Genomic DNA, 18,580 nt, shown 5'->3' with positions numbered 1-18,580 from the left:
TAGAATGTTTACAATGCCAAATCAAATTATAATCAAAATTTCAGAATAATTCCCACCAATAGAGTATACAGTATTGGTGGGATGTGTAAGTTTGAATTACTCTGATCCAAATATTATCTCATAACTGCTACCAGTGATTGTTTCCTTGATAAAAACGAGTTACCCCTGGTTGACTTCTAAAAAATAAATAAATACAACAATGAGCCAAAGAGCCAGTCATTTGAACGGCTCTTTGAAAGGAATGGCTCCTCAAAATCCGGATCCCTTCAAAGAGCCATAAATCCCATCTCTATCTGGCTGCACACACAGGAAGCGACAAGTGCAGGTTTAACGGAGAACTGACAGCTATTTCAGCAAATAGAAAGCCGTCTTTTAGAAAACAGCGAATGGGCTGTCGTGATGAAAACGGAAGGCGGGGCTACGATTCCTTAGCAACGCTTGGCTCCCTGGGAGTGGTGGCGGTTGATTCAACATGGCGGCAGCTGCATCAAAAAGTGGAAACTCGGGGATATTTTGGTTGAACGGCGGTATGCCAACTTCTTCTGTATTTCATTAGAGTCGTAATCCATTACAGTTTTGTCAAATTCTACATAAAGTCTTTGAATTATTCGAAAGGCGTTCATAGAAAAGGCGTTTCAATTGTGTCCATGCAGATAGTTGTTATTTCCTGTGAAGAGAGGAAGATGAAGATAAGTGTATAAGCTTCGTGTAACCAAAGCAGGTTGAATCTGTGAATATCTTTCTAACTTTACCCAACTCTAAATAAGCGTGCTTTTTTTGTTTCTATGTAAGCTACGTAAACGCTCTCAATGACATATTCAATCTCTGACATTCTGATATTGTTGATGAATGTCAGTAAATATCAGCCATGTTGGCTACAAGGACTTCCCTATGCTCCTGGGATCAACTTCATTCAAAGGAGATATAGAGTTATGTTTTAGTGAGACACTGTTGTTTTGTCGCTTCGTGAAGGCAGCTGTTTACCAGTGGTGGACAAAGTACACAGCTTCATTACTTAAGTCAAAGTATAGATACTCCATGTCAAATATTAATCCAATACAAGTGGAAGTTGTTCTGTCAAATCATTACTTGAGTTAAAGTTCTGAAGTACTTCCTTTTAAAAATACTTCAGTATTCAAAGTACTTTTATAAATATCTCTTAACATTGTATTTTCACAAAGCATAATGGCAGTCAAGAATACATAGAAGTACATTCTGTTACATCATGTTTATTTAGAAACCATTACTTGAAATCTCTAAAAACTATACCATGGAATAAAAACAGACACTAAGTTACTCCAAGCACAGACAACTTAGTTTGAAATGTTCATCTTGAATTAAACAAATGTGACGTAGCTCAACACGCTTTCTCAGGTTGGACTGTGAATTTTTGTACGTTTGGGCAGAGTGGGAAACAGGGAGAACATTTCAAACGATACGTATCATTCTTCATTTCAAAAACCTCTAACACGGGCTGAAGATATGGTCATGGGAGCTCAGGTGGAGAATTATAGCCATCATTACCACCTCTAAATGAACTGCCTGATCTGAGTGAAATCTGCTCTGTGTTTGCTCCACGTTCAACCGTGGAGACCCACGATATACAGGTACAACTAAACCACTGAGACAAACAGAACTACACAAACACATTTTACTGTCTTAGGGATCAGATTTCAGAAAAGAGAAGGAAATTCATGAGCTGACTTCAGAGCAAAAGTAGTGAGTAACTAGAGCACTGATAGAAATGTAGTGGAGTCAAAAGTACAATAGTTGTCTTCTGAATGTAGTGGAGTAAAAGTAATAAGTTCCCCCCAAAAAATAATACTCAAGTAAAGTACAGATACTCAAAAACTGTACTTAAGTACAGTACTCAAGTAAATTTACTCTGTTACTGTCCACCACTGATTATAACTGACTGAACAGGTATTTAAATGTCTTTCCTGTCTTGTATTTCCTCATTAGTGTCCGACGATGAACAGCCTTTGGTGTGTGTTCCTGGTGAGTCTCAGCAATACTGCAGAGTTTCTGAACACAGTTTGAGAAAACTTTACATAATGATGCACAAATGGAATTAACCTCTGCCCCCCTGTCTTATTTTCTCAGGTGTGGATGGAGAGGTGAGGAGGCTGACCTCGTCCAGGATGGGGCCAGGCATCACCAGTTCAACTAGTAAAAGAGGCACCAAGATGCCTGCAAGGCCTAGCTCTGACTGCAGGAAAGAGCCCATTCCTAAGAAAGGAGGGAAGAAACAAGGTCACTTACAAAGTGAGCACTCTGGGGCTTATACCAAGGAAAAAGTGTCTGTTGGTCACCCTACCCCTCTGGTTACAGAGCACATCCCCTTTCCTACCCCTGGTGTCTTCCTCTCCTCAACACAGGTAAACTAATGTTTCATTTATGCAGTTTTCTTTTCCCTCTGTGGATGTGAGATTAAAATGTATTATAGAAGAAAGCATTAATGGAACTCTTAAATAAAACAATGGAAATGCATTGAGGCTGACAGAATCTCCAAATTAAATTTCTTCTACTATCTTCCTAATCATGTAAACATTTTTTTTTTGCACAGGTGATTTCGCAGACTAGTAGAGCTACGAACCTGGTGTGTTTGAAAGATCTCTGTCCTGAAGATAAGCGCCGGATTGCAAACCTAATAGAAGAATTAGCCAGGTAAGAGATACCACTAAACTGTAGGAACAAAGATAGCATTACAACTATCAGGGATTTATAAATGGAACGGTACAATTTTAAATATTGTAATGCATCATTTAAATGTTCATTTTGTGTTCCCAGTAGCTTTGAATCCCTTGTCCCGGAATTGTAGAATACCTGCTCTTACACTATTATTGTGTGTTTTCCAGAGTGAGCGAGGAAAAAGAAGAATCAGTGCAGCGTCTAAAAGACGGACAAGAAACCTTTGAGTGCAAGATCCAGCAGCTGGAGCAACAGAATGAGATCATAGCACAGGAAAGGGAGAGTATCCTTTCAAAATAATGTATCAAAAGAACACAAGAGACGGTTATGGATTTCCAGCTCTTTCACTTGATACTTTAAATCCTCGAGGTAAACATTACTTGATTAGAAAATAAGTCACAAAGTGGTGCAAAATGGTGTGTCATTGCACTCCAGACTGTTCTATCTGACTACGTTGAAATTTAAAGGGAAGGAGGATTTAATCAAGTAATTTGCTGTTATCCTTGGCAGGAATAAAAACCTTTGCCGGCTTTTCCATAGCATACATTTTCAAATTCCTGTAGGATACACGTAAAGCACCACAAATTATTCAATGCCAACCGTATGTGGCATTGGTCTTTTTCATTTGCTATGCCATGACAAATTCAGCAGGGGGCAGTGTTGTTGTAGGTAAGGTCCCTAGCATTTGGCCAGGAGCCTTCAATTTGATACAAAAGACTGAGAAATAGAGCAGATTCATTTAAATTATTTGATGCCTGCTGCAGTTGTCTTTTGAAAGTGCTTGTAGCTTTTCCGCTGTTGTGTACAGGATCAATTTCATGGTTGGAACCATGGCCCAAACAATCTAAATCATCTCATCATCCAAGGATGAATTTGGATTTTTACTATGAAACTACAGAGTGCTCTCAGAGCGTATTTTTCTCTTACCCTGCCTAATGTTGTACATTTTCTCCAAGTCCCTTCCTTCAAATTGAGATCAGGTTGTTCTATACTTGATCATCCAGAATGAGTGTTAAAGCATTGATAGGCTATTTATTGCATCCTGCAACCACATACTGTCTTCATAACAATTCTGCCCAGGTCAAACCACAGCATTGCCAGCAGTCAATTTAGGTTAAAACACTGCAAAATATGAAGAGTAATTGACCCGGCTGGTAAATTGCACGATTGGCAACGGCAGCGGGGAAAATTAGGAAAGCACAACTCAATTAAAGGCACTTTGGCTTGGAGACTTGGCATTTTACACCAAACTTCTAAACTCCATTAAAAAGGTATTTGAGTGGAAAAAGTGTTAGGATCCAAGCACTTCAGGGGGGATAACATAGTCTTTTTAAAGTGCATGCAGGAGTCACGGAGGTTCCTCTCAGGCAGAAGGTTTCAGCACTCCTCTGAAAGGTTAAGGAGACACCAAAGGCAAACACACTGAATGAGGGTCTTGTCAAGTTTAATTCCATTACGCCTCAGCTTATCTTATCAAACCAAGATTCAGAGTTGTCAGGGGTATAAAGAATACTGGAAAATACCACAGCCCCAAGCCACTGAGGATGAGAGGAAAACAGTACCCTTGATATTTTGGGTGTTCAGCTGACATTTGGAACAGCAGGACTGAATTTGTGTTTCAGATAGGGAGGATGCCTTTTGTACTTGAAGGCATGTTGGCATGGTCTGAAGTCAAGGTGGCGTTACTAACACGATGCAGCGTTCAACTTGTTGTATCCGGATCAAGGCACAGCAGGTGCTGCAGCTAATGCCATTTATTCAGTTGAAACAATTGGAGGGAATCCTGGGGCCATGGAGAGAAGAGAATAACAGCCCTGTTAGGAAATGTCACTGAAAAATGCTACATGTTGTGATGGGGGATTGCCAGAGCTGAATTCATTCTTACCCTCCCTAGTTTTGATGGATGATAATAATAATGTTGAAATCTGGTATTATCAAGGGTGGGTTCTGTGAGGAGTGTGCATCGGAAGACGGTGTTTTGGAGAATCTTTAGCTCTTTGTCTTCTTTTGCAGATCAAACTTATATTCCTTGGTATCAGCTCTCTGGGCATTGTCTTGTTTTGGTCTGTGTACTGGGCATCTCTTTGTTTTAGTCTAGGAATGAGTGATGTGGTTGAAGCCTTGTCTGCGTACAGTGCACTCTCTTTATCAGAGGTACTTCTTTATTGAAGTTCTGGTTTCTGTCGACACAGGAAATAAATAAGGTGAAGTGTAGGGATGCACCGATCCTACTTTTTAGGTCCCGATACCGGTATTGATATCTGTGCTTTGGTATCTGCCGATACTGATACGAGCCGATCCAATCCTGGTATTGATTTAACAATCTCTATTCCTTAATGTGAGGATAGAATCATGTTTTGGCAACTTCAGGCTTTTCTGACTTGATGGTGAACTGTACCAGTGTTCCAAGTGCTAAACCAGAGGCTGGAATCCCTTCATTTCAAGGATCTGGAACAATTAGATACAATAACCTGTCCGTTTTTTCACCCTTTGAATCCATTAATAGAAGGTTTCTTGCTTCTTTGCAGTAGGCTACAGCTGACGTAAAATTCTTCCTTTGGGCTTCCATTATATTTTTCAGTGCGCTATCCGTCGAAACATTAGCGCTGCACATGTTGCAAGTGTCCGGTGGAGTTGTTAGCAAAAGAAGCGTGACATGCACAGACCAGCCGGCGCTGATGACGTAGGAGACGCACATGGCTGTTGTAAACACAGAAAAGCATACAACTGAGATGAATAGATCTGCCATATGGATCGGCACTATATATCGGCCCCTTGTCACCGATATCCGATCTAGCTTTTTAAGTCCGATCTAGCCGATGTCCGATACCAGAATCGGATCGTTGCACCCCTAGTGAAGTGCTGTGGTTCTTACTGTTTAATAAAATATGTTCATCCATGGAAATGTTGTTAGAAATGAAGAGAAACACTCTTAATTGCAAAGGTAAAGTTGATCAGTTTAAATAAATGTAATCCTGGGGTCTGTTGAGTTGATGCAGGGTTTCTGTAATTGTTGAGTAAATCAGTTTAAATGCTTAATTGAGTATAATAAAATCCAAATGAGCCAATTGTGTGCTTAATGTGAAATTAATAATGCATAAAGCATTGAATCTTTACTAAAGAATCCAAATTTAATCAAGCCTTTGTTGACAAAGCTTTACTTTGCATTGTGAGGACTTGTAGCCCATGAATTGTTTGCATGTGCATAGTCGTGTGCAGCGGACATATTTCCGCCACACAGGAGCACGTGTAGATGTGATTTATAATGATCTTGTTATAAATAGTGTGTTTTGTGCTTATGAAACAGGCGTTAAACGTGAGCTGTAATTGTAACATTAAGGTAGGCTGCGTTGGTTATATGTAATCTATGTTTGCTCTGATGATCATAGAGGCTTTTTCCAAATATTTATGAACTGACATGACATTATTTATGTGTTCATTGTGTGACTTGCTCTCATATTTCTTGTTCAGATTCAGTAGTACTGAAGCAGTTATGTAAACTGTCTTCTTCTATTAATTCCCTGTCACTGCTTCCTTACATACACATTCATACTTTTCAGTCTCCGCCCCAGTTTCTCTCACATTTCTGCACAGGCTCAATCTGTTTGGCACAGTGAGCTAAAGCAGGCTTTAAAATATTCCCCCCTCCTGTGCAAATTTGTTCCACCTTGAAGTGGATTTCATTATTTCATTTGAGCTGGGGCCTGACAGGGAAGTGAATCATTTTGACAGGCCCCGTCTGAAGCTTCTTCAGCCCAAAGCCCTTGATTTTGAGTATTTTTGGAGCAGGGGGGAGGAGTAAGTCATTGTTGGCATTTTGAGGTTCTAATGTAAACTAGGGGCTTTCCGAGAGCTTGGTCCCCTTATTGGCTGACGTCCAAGGCCGTGGAGGAAGTGTGTTTAGCGTGGTGACAGAGAGGCAGAGAAGTGGAATCTTATCAGTGTCGGCCAACTCGGTTCAGATTACCTTTTGTGTGCCGTCCAGTGACTTCATCAGCCTGTCAACACATTAATACACATTACATTCATTATTGGTGTTAGGATGCTATGGAGCAGCACTCATGTTGGTACAGACTTCATGTGTGGTCTGTTCTCAAACATTACAGATTGAAATTCCAGTGTAATACACTTTGTATTTGTGTGTTAGGAAACATTTGTTTTGAGCAGAGAAAATATCATGTAAAAATGGTCTTAGCAAATAGCAAATCTTGGAATATGAGCAGTATGCATTTTCAACTCAACACAATTCTCTATCTGAGGTGTGGCTCAATAAAAATATTCAGTATCTCCCCTTCAAGACTCTTATTCATACTGCATAAATAGACCCACCAGCACCGGTTTACATGATGTGATGTCCTTGTGATGTCCTTATGCTTCCCATATAGAACTACTTCCATAAACATTATCAGCGCAGCGATAGGGGGGCCTTAGTTAGATGAAAGGTTTCCTCACAATTTCCCAGTGTTTACTGAAGCTGCTGCATTGCATTTGTCTGGTGTCTGGTCCTCAATTCAAAGTCGTCCCGGCTTTCTTCTCCGTCCCTCTGTTTCATTTCCACAAACTGATTGAAGTCTTCCTACCACCAAAGTGTTTTCTTATGGAGTGTTCCGCCAACTATTCCTTCAATAAGACTCCTCTTTGAACTTTGATTTTCTCTCTAAATGGAGGCTCTTTTTTTTTTTTCAAACGAATGCTGAGAAACTCATCAGCTGGGGGGAGCAGGGCCACCATCATAAAGAGATATGGCCCGGAGGAGGAACACACTTTAAGGTCAGCTCGAGTGGGAGCGTGTGTACTACCTGCGCCGTTGTAGTGTTTGTGTGCAAGCTTTTTAAGGTGCAGGTGGGGAATGTGTTTCTCTCACGTCTCGCTGTTTTTTTTGCGTGTGTTCTCCAGAGTCAGACTGAGGTTGATTATTGAGGGTGTGCGAGTGTGCAGTGTGTCCATTCTCATGCTCATTATCTTTGTGTGTGTCGGTGTGGTGTGGGGCTGCCACTGTCATTAGTTGGCTCCCGAGGCGCAGCAGTCGTTCCGCTCCAGATTAGTTTTCTCGTGTCTGCCAGCTCTCTGTCTGGCAGATAGCCTGGCACGGCACTGCCCAGCTCAGCTCGACACAGCTTGGCCCGACCCAGATGGTGAAAGCTCTGTGCCACAACAACAACTTTGATTTTGCTGGCCTCCTCTCCAACTCTGTTTTCAACTTTGCTGTTTGCTCTACTCGTCTGGTCCAATGTGTAATTGATTGCAGAAACAAGGCTTTAACTCAGATTGTCACTCTAAATCTGGCAGTCTTTTTTCTGTTGAAGCTGCATAAACTTGTTCTTCACTTAAACTGATGTGCACTGAGTTACCTTCTCACTGGAGTCACAGCCTGGGTCATGACGTTTTGACTTGATTGTGAGAGTTGCTTCGGACAAATCTTTTCTTTCAAACAATTTATCAAATATTTAGACCTGCGTGTTCAGCCAAGCAATATCACAAGACCTACAGTCTCTTTTTTCTCAGCTGCTGCTCTAGGGGAGTTTTAATGTTGTGTAACAGTTATATTTTCTGTTATACCTTTTGTTTAACTTTGTTAGTTCCTTAATCCTTGGTCCGACAGGTCTCCAACAGCAGTACAAAGAATGCCAGGAGCTGCTCAGGCTTTACCAACAATACCTTTCTGAGCAACAGGCAAAACTTAACCAGTCCATTGCCCAGCTCAGCCAGGTTCCAGAACGCAGAAAGGTAAGGTTTGGAATAGAGAAGCTGTTAATATGTGTGTTAGTGAGTGTAACAGAATTGGCCTGCTCCTGTGTGAGTTTTACTCCCCTGTTTACCGTCTGTCAGGCACAGAGAGATTCAGCACATTGTCCAGCATGCTATAATAATTCATACAAATAATTCATGCAGTCACTTCAGTGGCTGGTTTGATATAAATCCAACACATTGAAAACTCTCACAAGGTGACCCTTCAGAAGCAAACACACCTCTCTGGCTTCTGCCTCTGTGAGAAAAGATGACTTGGCCCACCTCTTTGTCCCACGATGGCTCTGAATAATGTGTGTTTGCTTGCTCCCTGACCCTGAGCAAATTAGTCACAGCCTCTTCCCCAGTCAACTATTAGATGAGCTCTCCTCCTTATGTTTATCTCATAATGTTCCTGACCTTGGCTTACCTGCCAGTTATTCTCTTTTGAAATCTGTCCTTTAAATCTTGAGGCAACTGAACAGTTTACAGTTGCCTAGTGGAAACCGCAGAGCTGCAGCAGCATCAACAGTTTGAGTCCTCGGTCAGTGTCAGGAATAGGGATAGACCGATTATTGGCCCGGCCGATTATCTGCACCAAAATTCGGCATTTTGACGCATATCTGCATCAGCCTTTTTTAAAAATCCGACAGCCGATAAGAGATACATTTAAAACGGGTATTTTACTCAAAATTCACTAAATCATATGGCAGAAATGACACCATCTGCAGAAACCTTAGCCTGGCTTGTGTTCCATTTCTCCCTGCAGTTTCTCATCACAAGAGACGAGCTGAGCAGCATCCGTTGTGGCCCCTACAATTACCAGTGATTTAAAACTCATACAACCCCTATGAAAAAAAACTGAAATATCCCCATAAAACAAAGATAAGTGAAAGATTAACATTTCAGTTATGTTTAGATTTTTGAAAACTTTCTTTACTGTAGAAAACTTTAGGGAGCTATTAATTTGTTTAAGTTTTCATTTAACTGTAAAAGACATACTGCTGAGCCTGGGAGTACTTCATGTTAGAATTATAAAACAAAGATGTCTATTGTCTAAGATAAAAAAAAAACCTTTGACATGTTGCAAATCTGAAAAGCTGTTTAATAAACATGTGCTTAAAGGCATTTAAGCGAAGTTAAGTGTTGGAGTTTGTATTATTCAAAATTTTGATGCCAATATTTTCCCTTTTACTTCAAATGAATATCGGCTCCAAATATGGGTTATCGGACTCCTTGACTACTAATAATCTGTATCGGCCCTGAAAAAAACATATCGGTCTATCTCTAGTCAGGAAGTGTTGAGGCTCTGTATAGCTGTGTATATCATTTGTGTTTCATCTAGAGCCAAAATCCCAACAACTGCACTTAGAAGCAGAAATGCAAGAATGCAGACTTGAGGACAGAAAACATGCACCAGGTCATAGTAACTAACAAGAGAGCAGGTTGTTTGTGGGCTGTTGTGGAACAGCTCTTGAAAGCACATGGGGAAACCTTTAAATGCACATTGTAACACGAGCAAATTAGGCTTGTTAGTGACTCCTATTTCTGTGCTGGTAGATTTCCATCTGTAGCACAGTTCTACTTCAGGGTATTGTGGAGCAGTCGAACGTTTTTGGCTGAAATACTCCATCAATTTTTCAGAGGCTTCCTAAATTGGCCAAAATGTGTTCATTGTACTCTTTGTTCTGTGTCCAGGTGCTCAGCAGTGAGGAAGCCCCCAGCAGAGCTAATGGCTCACTCTTTGATGGCTCATACCTCAGCCTTGACGCTGCTCGAGCACAACAGCCTCAAGTGTCCAGGAGTGGTTGTGGAGGAAAGGCATCAGTACAAATCTCAAGCAATGCTGACTCTCTTTCCTGTGTGAGTGAGTTCAGTCCAAATGATGGGCTGATCAAACAGCAAAGGAGTCGGAGGAGGCAGTGCAGAGAGCCACACCTCAGGTGTGAGCACTGCCAAGGCAGTGGCCGAGATAGCGGCTATGGAACACAACAGCGGAGAACTGAAAATGGCTCCCGTCTGGGGAATGACCAACACCACACCTTCAACCACGACGAGTGTGAAAGGTACAGTTTGTACAATACTTATCCATCATAATGATCATTGTAGCCACATTACATTCCTTTAGACTTTTAACAGTGTATACATTTTATCAAGAGGTGATTGTTAGGATTTTAGCCAATGAAATGCTTATTTACACAAAGGCTGCACAGTGGAAATGGGACTGGTTCAGAGGCCAAAGAGGCCAGGCCTCAGATGGGTCATGAGGACTGGGAGGAGAAGAGGCACCAGCTGCTGCTGCAGAAGATGCAGTTGGAGATGGAGAGAGAAAGGCTGCAGGCACGGCTGGCTGAGCAAGAGGAGAGACTTCACAGACAGAATCAGCAGCTACACGCATCGCGACTTGATTACAGCAGGTAAAAAAAAAAGGAGTTGGAAAGGAATGAACCACATCGGGTTAATTTGCTCGATACATCTAGGCCATGAACTGTTATAACTTTAAACTGTGAGTCACTAGTCTAATCCTTTTTCCTGTGTTCCTTGATTTTTTCCCCCTTGCAGCCTGGCATAAGCTTCATTCTCTTTTTTTTCTACCATGTTCTCTTTAGGTTTCAACAAGCTGTGAAAATAGATCTCTGCAGCTCTACCTCTAGAAATGGAGATCCAGAGCCAGCAGGTCCTTCCCACTGGGATTTACCTTCCAGGTAAACTAGGTATACTGGTAGACTGAAATATAGACTGTCTGGGCCTGATTCACTAAAGAATTGACTTTAGTGCCCGCTAAAACTTTGAAAATGAGCTAAAATCACAGTTTAAATCACAGAGCACAGGAGAAGGGCTAAATGCATACTAAATTATGCTTCAGAGCAAATACTGTCACTGTGTGCCGGTCTTGTTTGCATACTTTTAAATGAGCCATTATGGAATAATTTGGGGCAGAATTAGTCCCTTACTATGAAATGAGCCTCACTTCAAAAAACACTGAATTCACAAAAACTGGCACTAACTGCCATGCAAAGTTAGTGACATTTTTACCCTCTGCTGAGGGATTTTTAGGGGAAGTCACACTCAAATTTTTCATTGATCTTAAAAACAGTTCTACCCCTAGAATAAACCTGTAAGGGATCAGTCTGTGGCTCACCCCTGGCATACACGCGCTGTACATTACACACAACAATGTTTTTAAAATTACATGTGTAATCTGAATGAGCTTCTCTTTGATTGCTTGCTCCAGAAAGTAAGATAGATATAAGCTATGAAATTGATGTCACATCTGTCATGAATTGACTCTACAATAAACTAGTAAGAAGTGCCCCCTGTCCATTCAGCTCTGTATCTGTCTGTGGACAGATTTGAGGATCCATGAGGATGAGAGTGCACAGAGCAGCTCTGCACAGCAGAAAGTGGAAGTGCTGACGGCTCATCTCTCAATCATACGCAAAACAGGAGCAAACTATATAGAGCTGCAAAACTTGGTGGGCGTTTCCGCACTTGAACATCATTAGTGCCATGTGTGTGCTTTGTGAATTCGACCTTGGGATGGAGCAGATAGCAGGGTCAAATTCATGTAGTCAATCAGATATCGGTATCAGGGTTGTACCAAGTGTTAAAATCATCAACATTTCACTCCTTTAACACTTTTGCTTGTTTAATATCTTAAGTTAAATAATTCAGCCTATCCCTGCTAAAAAGTCAAAAGAAAACATTCTTGATGTGACCACTGTGACTGTATTTTGATTCTCTTGATTAACAGAAAAATGCCATGAAAGGGCTGTATTGCACATTTACGATGGTCCTTGCACCTCGCAGTGACAGGGGCACTGGACAGTCAGTCAGTTCACGGCATTCTGAAATGCATCTGCATCTTTGAGGACAAGGAGTTGATCAAAACTTACTAAATGTGTCTGATGTTTCACCAAACTGGAATAAATCAAGTTCTACACGCAGAGCTTTCATCAAATATTAAACAGACGTCCCCTGTTGTGTCTTTGTCACTAACGCACACCGGGGGTAAAAATCTTCAATGAAGATGAGACCGATGCATGGAGATGGGGAGAGCTGGTTCATAAAGCACACCTGCTGCAGGTAGAGACCAAGCTAACACTGCGCCCCTCAGATAATAACTCAGTCTGTCACAGGAATGCATCACTTTTATTTCTAAAGATTAGACGCACGGGGGGGGGAAATATGGATTCTGAATATCCGACGATCCCCCACCAATGTTTTCGTCTCGTTAACGAAATCAAAACATATTTTCGTCAGTTTTTATTATCAGTGATGCACTTTACCTCGTCATAGTCTCGTTTTCGTCATGAAAAAATGAGTTGTTGACAAACATTTATCGTCATAATTTTGTTAACGAAATTAACACTGCCTCTCTCCCGCTTAAAGCTAACTTTAATTATTATGTCTGTTGTCTACAGTGTGTGTGAAGAACCAGAGGAACCAGGAAGACAGAGCTTGCATAAAAAGCCTTCACAACCTCTAGACAATGGCAACGGTAAAATGCCTTAAAAACGTTCCTTTCGGTGTTGCTGCTTTTGAATCAATCCCAACACTTCTGACATACATTTCTCAACAGAGGCCTTAAAGCGATCCAAAAAGGACATGTCTACATCTCCTATTACGTCCCCTACAAGCACGAGGAAGCCCACCTCAGTATCTGCAATCCAAAACACCCCTGAGGCCAGGTAACGCATCTGTACTTGACATCACTTCAGCATTAATCACTTGCTCTTTTAGTTTTTTGGATAAATGCAGTATTGTATTTTATTACTTGGGATAAACAGCAGGGCTTCAAACAGGGAAGTTGAAGCTATCCCAGTAGATTTAGTTCACAGGTGAACAGCCTGAACCTGGCAAAAGAAAAGATTGCTTGTTAAACTATGAACAACAGCACAGTTAAGCACTTGAGCGTTGTAGTTTTCAAAGAGTACAAATCTTTCATCTGTGCTAGTTTGAAATTCTAAACAGGGCTTTCTTCAGGACTTACTAAGGCTTCTCTCCTGCAGGAAAGTTTGAATGAGAACTTCTGTAGAAGGGCAACTCCTACCTGTGTGGGACAAAGAGAAGGTTTTGTGGGCTGTCATTGATATTGAAACACACAAGAATGAAAGATGTATAATTCATTTCAATTTGAATTATGAAGCTCCTCCAAGGCTTGTAGTTTCTTCTGTGTTAGAGGCTAAATTATGTCCTTTCTTAGTCCAGCTAACTTTTTCGAGTTGTGAGAAGCTAAATGAAGCTTTTTACTGGGCTAGCTAGCGCTGTGGCCAGCCTGTCAGGAGACATGCTGCGTTCCATTAGTCGGCCTAGCAGGGACCCTGCAGCAGGTGTAATTGAACAGACTTCTGGATGCACACACTGCCCTCCCTTCCCTCGCTCTCTCGCTGCCACAGTAATGAGACAGAGAAAGCGGGAGTGAGGGAGAGATGTTAAAACTGTGTTTGAGAGTGAGTGAGGGGTGAGAGAATCGGATAAAGTGAGAAATGGAAAGCGAGGAAAGTTAGAACAGGTTGAGATGGATGGAAATGGAAATGGTGAGAAAGACGTAAGAAGGAAGAGAGGTTTTGAGGACAGGAATGAATCACTGAGTGTGAGTATCAGACTTTCTTAAAAAAGGAAAGGACATTCATTACCTTTTTTCTCCCATCCTTACATAGAATGGTAATTAACCTGACTGTGTAGGTGTGTAGGTGTGTAGGTGTGTAGGTTTGTGCGTGCGTGCGTGCGTGCGTGCGTGCGTGCGTGCGTGCGTGCGTGCGTGCGTGCGTGCGTGCGTGCGTGCGTGCGTGCGTGCGTGCGTGCGTGCTTTTGCCTGCCTCTGTGTAAGAACTTTTTCTGCGGAATAAAAAAAAGATAGCAGATCCTGAAAAGCTATTTGTCAGTGCTGCAGATCTTTGTATTTTCCCATACAGTTATCAGTTATCTTTTTCATGCATAACATCTAAATTCCTTTGGTTAAAGCTGTGGTTAACAGGGGATGAAATACCTGTACCTTCTTCTCCCTCATCCTTACAAATAATTATAAAAAAACAGCTCAGAGTTTCCTGCCTCAGATATGTTACTCTTAAACAAAGCAGCGCCTGGACCAAGCTGAACTGTGAGCTCCAGCAGTTGCCCATTAACTCCAACAGCGGACCCCGGGTATCACATCTTATTACCATCCATTTACACCTCCAAAGCCTATTAAAATAGTTTGACTCTTTGCTACACACAGGGATTCTTTTACTACTAGTAATGAGGAAGTCTGCCTCTGAGATTTCTTTGGTGGTTTTCTTGTAATATTTTTTTTTCTTATACATGTCTTAAGATAGTTAGTTTGGACTTACGTCTTTTTAAATAACTACTGTCCTTAGAAAATGGATCTCCATGAAAAAAGTTAATAAAGATAGAATAGAAAAATGGCAGCCAGGGGTTTAAGATAATACTGTTGGCTTATTTTGGGTCAGTTTTTTCATATGCTTGGAGTTTGGTTTGCAATGATTAGAAGAATCATTCATTTCCTTGTGTTGAAATCATAGACTGTATAAATATGGACATAGTATCCGTGACGTCAACCATCCGTTCCTGAGCACTGTTTTGAAGCCAATCGACGGTGGCAGCCATATTGGAAATGCGGAACTCAACCAGGCATAGTGTGACATAAAGAGGCGGAGTTTGAGCCTCCGAGCCAACAGCTATGTGTTCCCGTCCGGGAGTCAAGTCAGTCATGTCCTTATTTGGGCAAAAACTCGCAATCTTAATATCTTCTGAACCATCGCGTTAGAAAAAAATTCACCCCCCGTACAGTGTGTGCCGATAGAGAGATTAGCTACGTAGAGCCAAGCCGTTTTTTGAACCAGGCTGTAAACATGTTGCATTACATTAATGCTGCAATGATCGTCTTTTTCCCATTCATGTCTATGTGATTTCTGGTGTTTCTGCAGCCAGCCTCAAGCGGATTCTCGATGAATTGCAGTTTATAACATTTCCGCATGGGCTTCATAGTTTGAGACCGGAGGTTGCTGCTTGGTTGAAAACTGAACATTTTTCATCAGTGCCATAAATCTGTTTTCGTAAAGAAAATCAAAAAGAAAACCAAAACAACTAACTGCTGTCAGCTTGTAATACATAATACATGTACACCATTGTTTTGACATGTAAGCAAGATTGAATAAAGCAGCTCTTTCTGGTGAAGCAAAGTGAACCTGCAGTGAGATTCAGCATGTTACCTGAACCCTTCTGTTTTACCTGGCAGCAACGTGCCCCATGTGACCGTCTAATCTTAACCAATTCAATCTTGATGTGCAAATTACAAAACAAAGCCAGGGTTAACATTAAGTGACCTTCTTAATCCTTTCATGAATCCTGTGCTAGTTAGTAATGAGACAGTTCCAGCACACCCCGCCCATCTCATCTCCATCCTTCCTGCCATCGCCCGCCTGCTATTGATTGGTCGGGAAATTGACATGCGGGATGTACGCACCGGCCATTATAGGTTTTTTATCTTACTGTTTGGACTGCAAATGAAAAGGGGCGCCGGGGTGAGACGGCTATCTTTAATGAAAGAGAGGAGCCAAATAAGCAGTGAAAGTTACGAGTGGGAAGAAGGCGATGAGGAGCACGTGCACGAGGGGTTTTGTGGAAATTTGATCTGGCCTTACAGAGCGAGAATTGGTGCGCGGGGAAAATGAAACCCAAAGGTTTTTATTACACTGAGAAAGTATAGTTCTATATGTGCTCAAAGGACTTGGAAAGTATTTTGAGGCAAGAAGCTCAACCACCACAGGACCTCTTTCATTTTAACATCCAGGCTCAAAGACACAGAGAATTCTTTAATTCATGAAAAGATTGTGTGCAACATCAATAATATCCTGCTGGAATCAACTCTCGGCAGTACAGTGTGCTCTCTGAGGCTTCCTTTTGTTCTAGTGCTGAACACAGAGGATTGAAGTATTTAATAGAACTTTAATGTTAGTGCATCTCACTGCTGTCAGAATGACCCAGCATCCCAGGCCAAAGCTCCCTCTCTCTCTCTCTACAATGACAGAAACTTGTATTCCTGCAATTGTTGTCCGGGCTTTTTTCTGTATGCATGTGTCAGTAAAATAGATTCCCCAGGACTCCCTCTGGGGATATTAATATTGAGCAGCAATTCACATTTTCACCTCATACAACTGGAGCCAAGAAATGAAGTTCTTTGTTGCGCTGTATGCCCCTCTGAAAATCTATTGGCATTCTCTCTGGCCCTCATGCAATCTCTGTGCCACCTCCTCCTCCCACCCTACCCTCTGCCATTCCCCCGCATTTCACCCAAACTGTACCCCCTACCCCCGCGCTCCCCTTGTTATAGATTGTGACCGCTGGTAAGTTATGCATTATTCATTACCAACATGTCGTTTGTTGATGGATGGCTGTTTGAGAGGCCTGTCCGTTAAATAAATCAACAAATAAAAATGCAAATTCTCACATTTCGAGAGAAGGAACCCAGCCAAAGTCCCTCCCCCACATTCCCTTTCTGTCTTCCTCTCCATCCACAAATCTGCACTTGCTACCAGTGTCTCTCCCTCTCTATCTCCCTCTCTGGCTCCTTCTCTCATTTTCACACACACACACACACACACACGCACACAAAGTTGCTCATGCTCTCTGTTTCGCCTTTGCTGTTGAGAGGCAGGGGACCAAATGAGGAAGACAGATTTACTTACTTGAGCTTCACTTATTTTTTTCTTCAGTTATCACCCCTCAACCGACTTAACCCTCATTCCCTTTCTCCCCTTCACTCTCAAACATCTGCATACATTATTTAATACACTTGAAGTAAAATATAGTCATGTTCAAAACTTTTCAGCTACTGATTTATGCTGCCTTGAGTTCATGTGAAAACATGACATATCAAGGTCTACAGTTGCGTGTAGAGCAGCACAGATTTGCCCTGATTGGAAGTTCCTTCAGTGTGCCTGTCTGCTGACCACCCACATGCATATCAACAAGTACACGCCGAAGATCACCCTTACCTGGGAGAGCTGTGTGCCGAGCCACGCGATGCAAATCGATGCAGCTTTAAACGAGCAGAGAATTATGTTAGCAACATCAGTGGAGCGTGCTTTAAAGAATTCATGTTTTGTATCTGGAATGGCCGTCGTTCGACTGTGTATACACTGAATAATTTATCAAGCCAGCCAGACTGAGGGATTGAATCTCTATTAGCTTAATCTCCCCCGTTTTGGTTTATTTATTTCTCTGCACATTCCCTCATTTCTATTCCAGGGGAGAAAGCATCGGGTCCTCTCCCCCTTTTTCTCTTGCACCTGCAAGAAACTGTGTTTTTCTGCTGGGACGCCCCAGTGGTTTTGACTTGTTAAGGCTGCTTGTTAGGGTTCAGTAGACACCTCAGCCAGAAAGATTTTGTTAACACGTCAAAGAGAGATTTGCTTTCATATTGTCTGTGTTAACAAGTGAAAGGTGAGTGGCGAATATCTTAGTACCAGGGCTGGGCCCCAAATGGACTTAAGCTTCGTGTCTGTTTGTTGTTGTGCTGCGACTCGCATAGTCCTTCTTTAACATTAACGGCACGCAGGTTGCTGGTTGCATTTGTGTGCATTTGGCATTTACAATGAAGAAGCACACAAATTCTTATTGACCACTTGGTCGTTGCCTGTCCCTAGGGCCCTGCTGGGTTCTGTATTATAAAATGTAGCAATGCAACTTTCATTCAGGCTGAGGGCACATTAAACTAAATTTAAAGGAACAAAGAAAATGTTCCAAAAGTTTTCTTATCTTTTCAGGTTGGACTTTTCTGTGGTTGAGTTATTGGATATCTTTACCCCCGCCTCTGCACCTCAACTAAGTAAGCCCTCCACCCGAAGGCCTAAAACTTCACAATGTATGCCGGCCCTCACTGCCCCAAAACCAGTGGGCAGAACCTTGCGTACCCCTGTCGGGCCTTATCCTCAGCCTGCCCAGCAGGACCTGGAAGAAAGCAGAATTCTGGAGGATATTTTCTTCATTTGCTGACAAAGAATCAGAGGAAGATCCATTCACTGACTTTTTCACTGTCTTAGATTCATTTTTTAATGGACATTCTGAATGAGAATGATCATGTTGTTGTTGACTGTTTCCTTGTTTTTCTAAACCAAATAAACAAATATTTATTCATTATTTGGTGATTCGTCTGGTT

The 18,580-nt window shown here is 41.8% G+C and overlaps 1 protein-coding gene across 1 annotated transcript; it reads left to right on the top strand.

Moving 5' to 3' along the window:
- Positions 1-279: 279 nt before the first annotated feature.
- Positions 280-18,561, top strand: kiaa1328 (KIAA1328 ortholog). The gene is made up of 12 exons (XM_034691933.1): positions 280-527; positions 1,963-1,998; positions 2,104-2,378; positions 2,567-2,667; positions 2,859-2,974; positions 8,294-8,418; positions 10,117-10,484; positions 10,623-10,835; positions 11,028-11,123; positions 12,843-12,919; positions 13,001-13,109; positions 18,189-18,561. The coding sequence occupies exons 1-12, from the start codon at positions 473-475 to the stop codon at positions 18,415-18,417; spliced, it is 1,800 nt and encodes a 599-aa protein (XP_034547824.1). The 5' UTR covers positions 280-472; the 3' UTR covers positions 18,418-18,561.
- Positions 18,562-18,580: the final 19 nt, after the last annotated feature.

Source organism: Notolabrus celidotus, chromosome 1 (genome assembly GCF_009762535.1).
Source record: "Notolabrus celidotus isolate fNotCel1 chromosome 1, fNotCel1.pri, whole genome shotgun sequence".
NCBI classification, from domain to species: domain Eukaryota; kingdom Metazoa; phylum Chordata; class Actinopteri; order Labriformes; family Labridae; genus Notolabrus; species Notolabrus celidotus.
The sequence above is the reverse complement of the archived record's forward strand: the minus strand, read 5'-3'. Positions and strand labels throughout refer to the sequence as shown.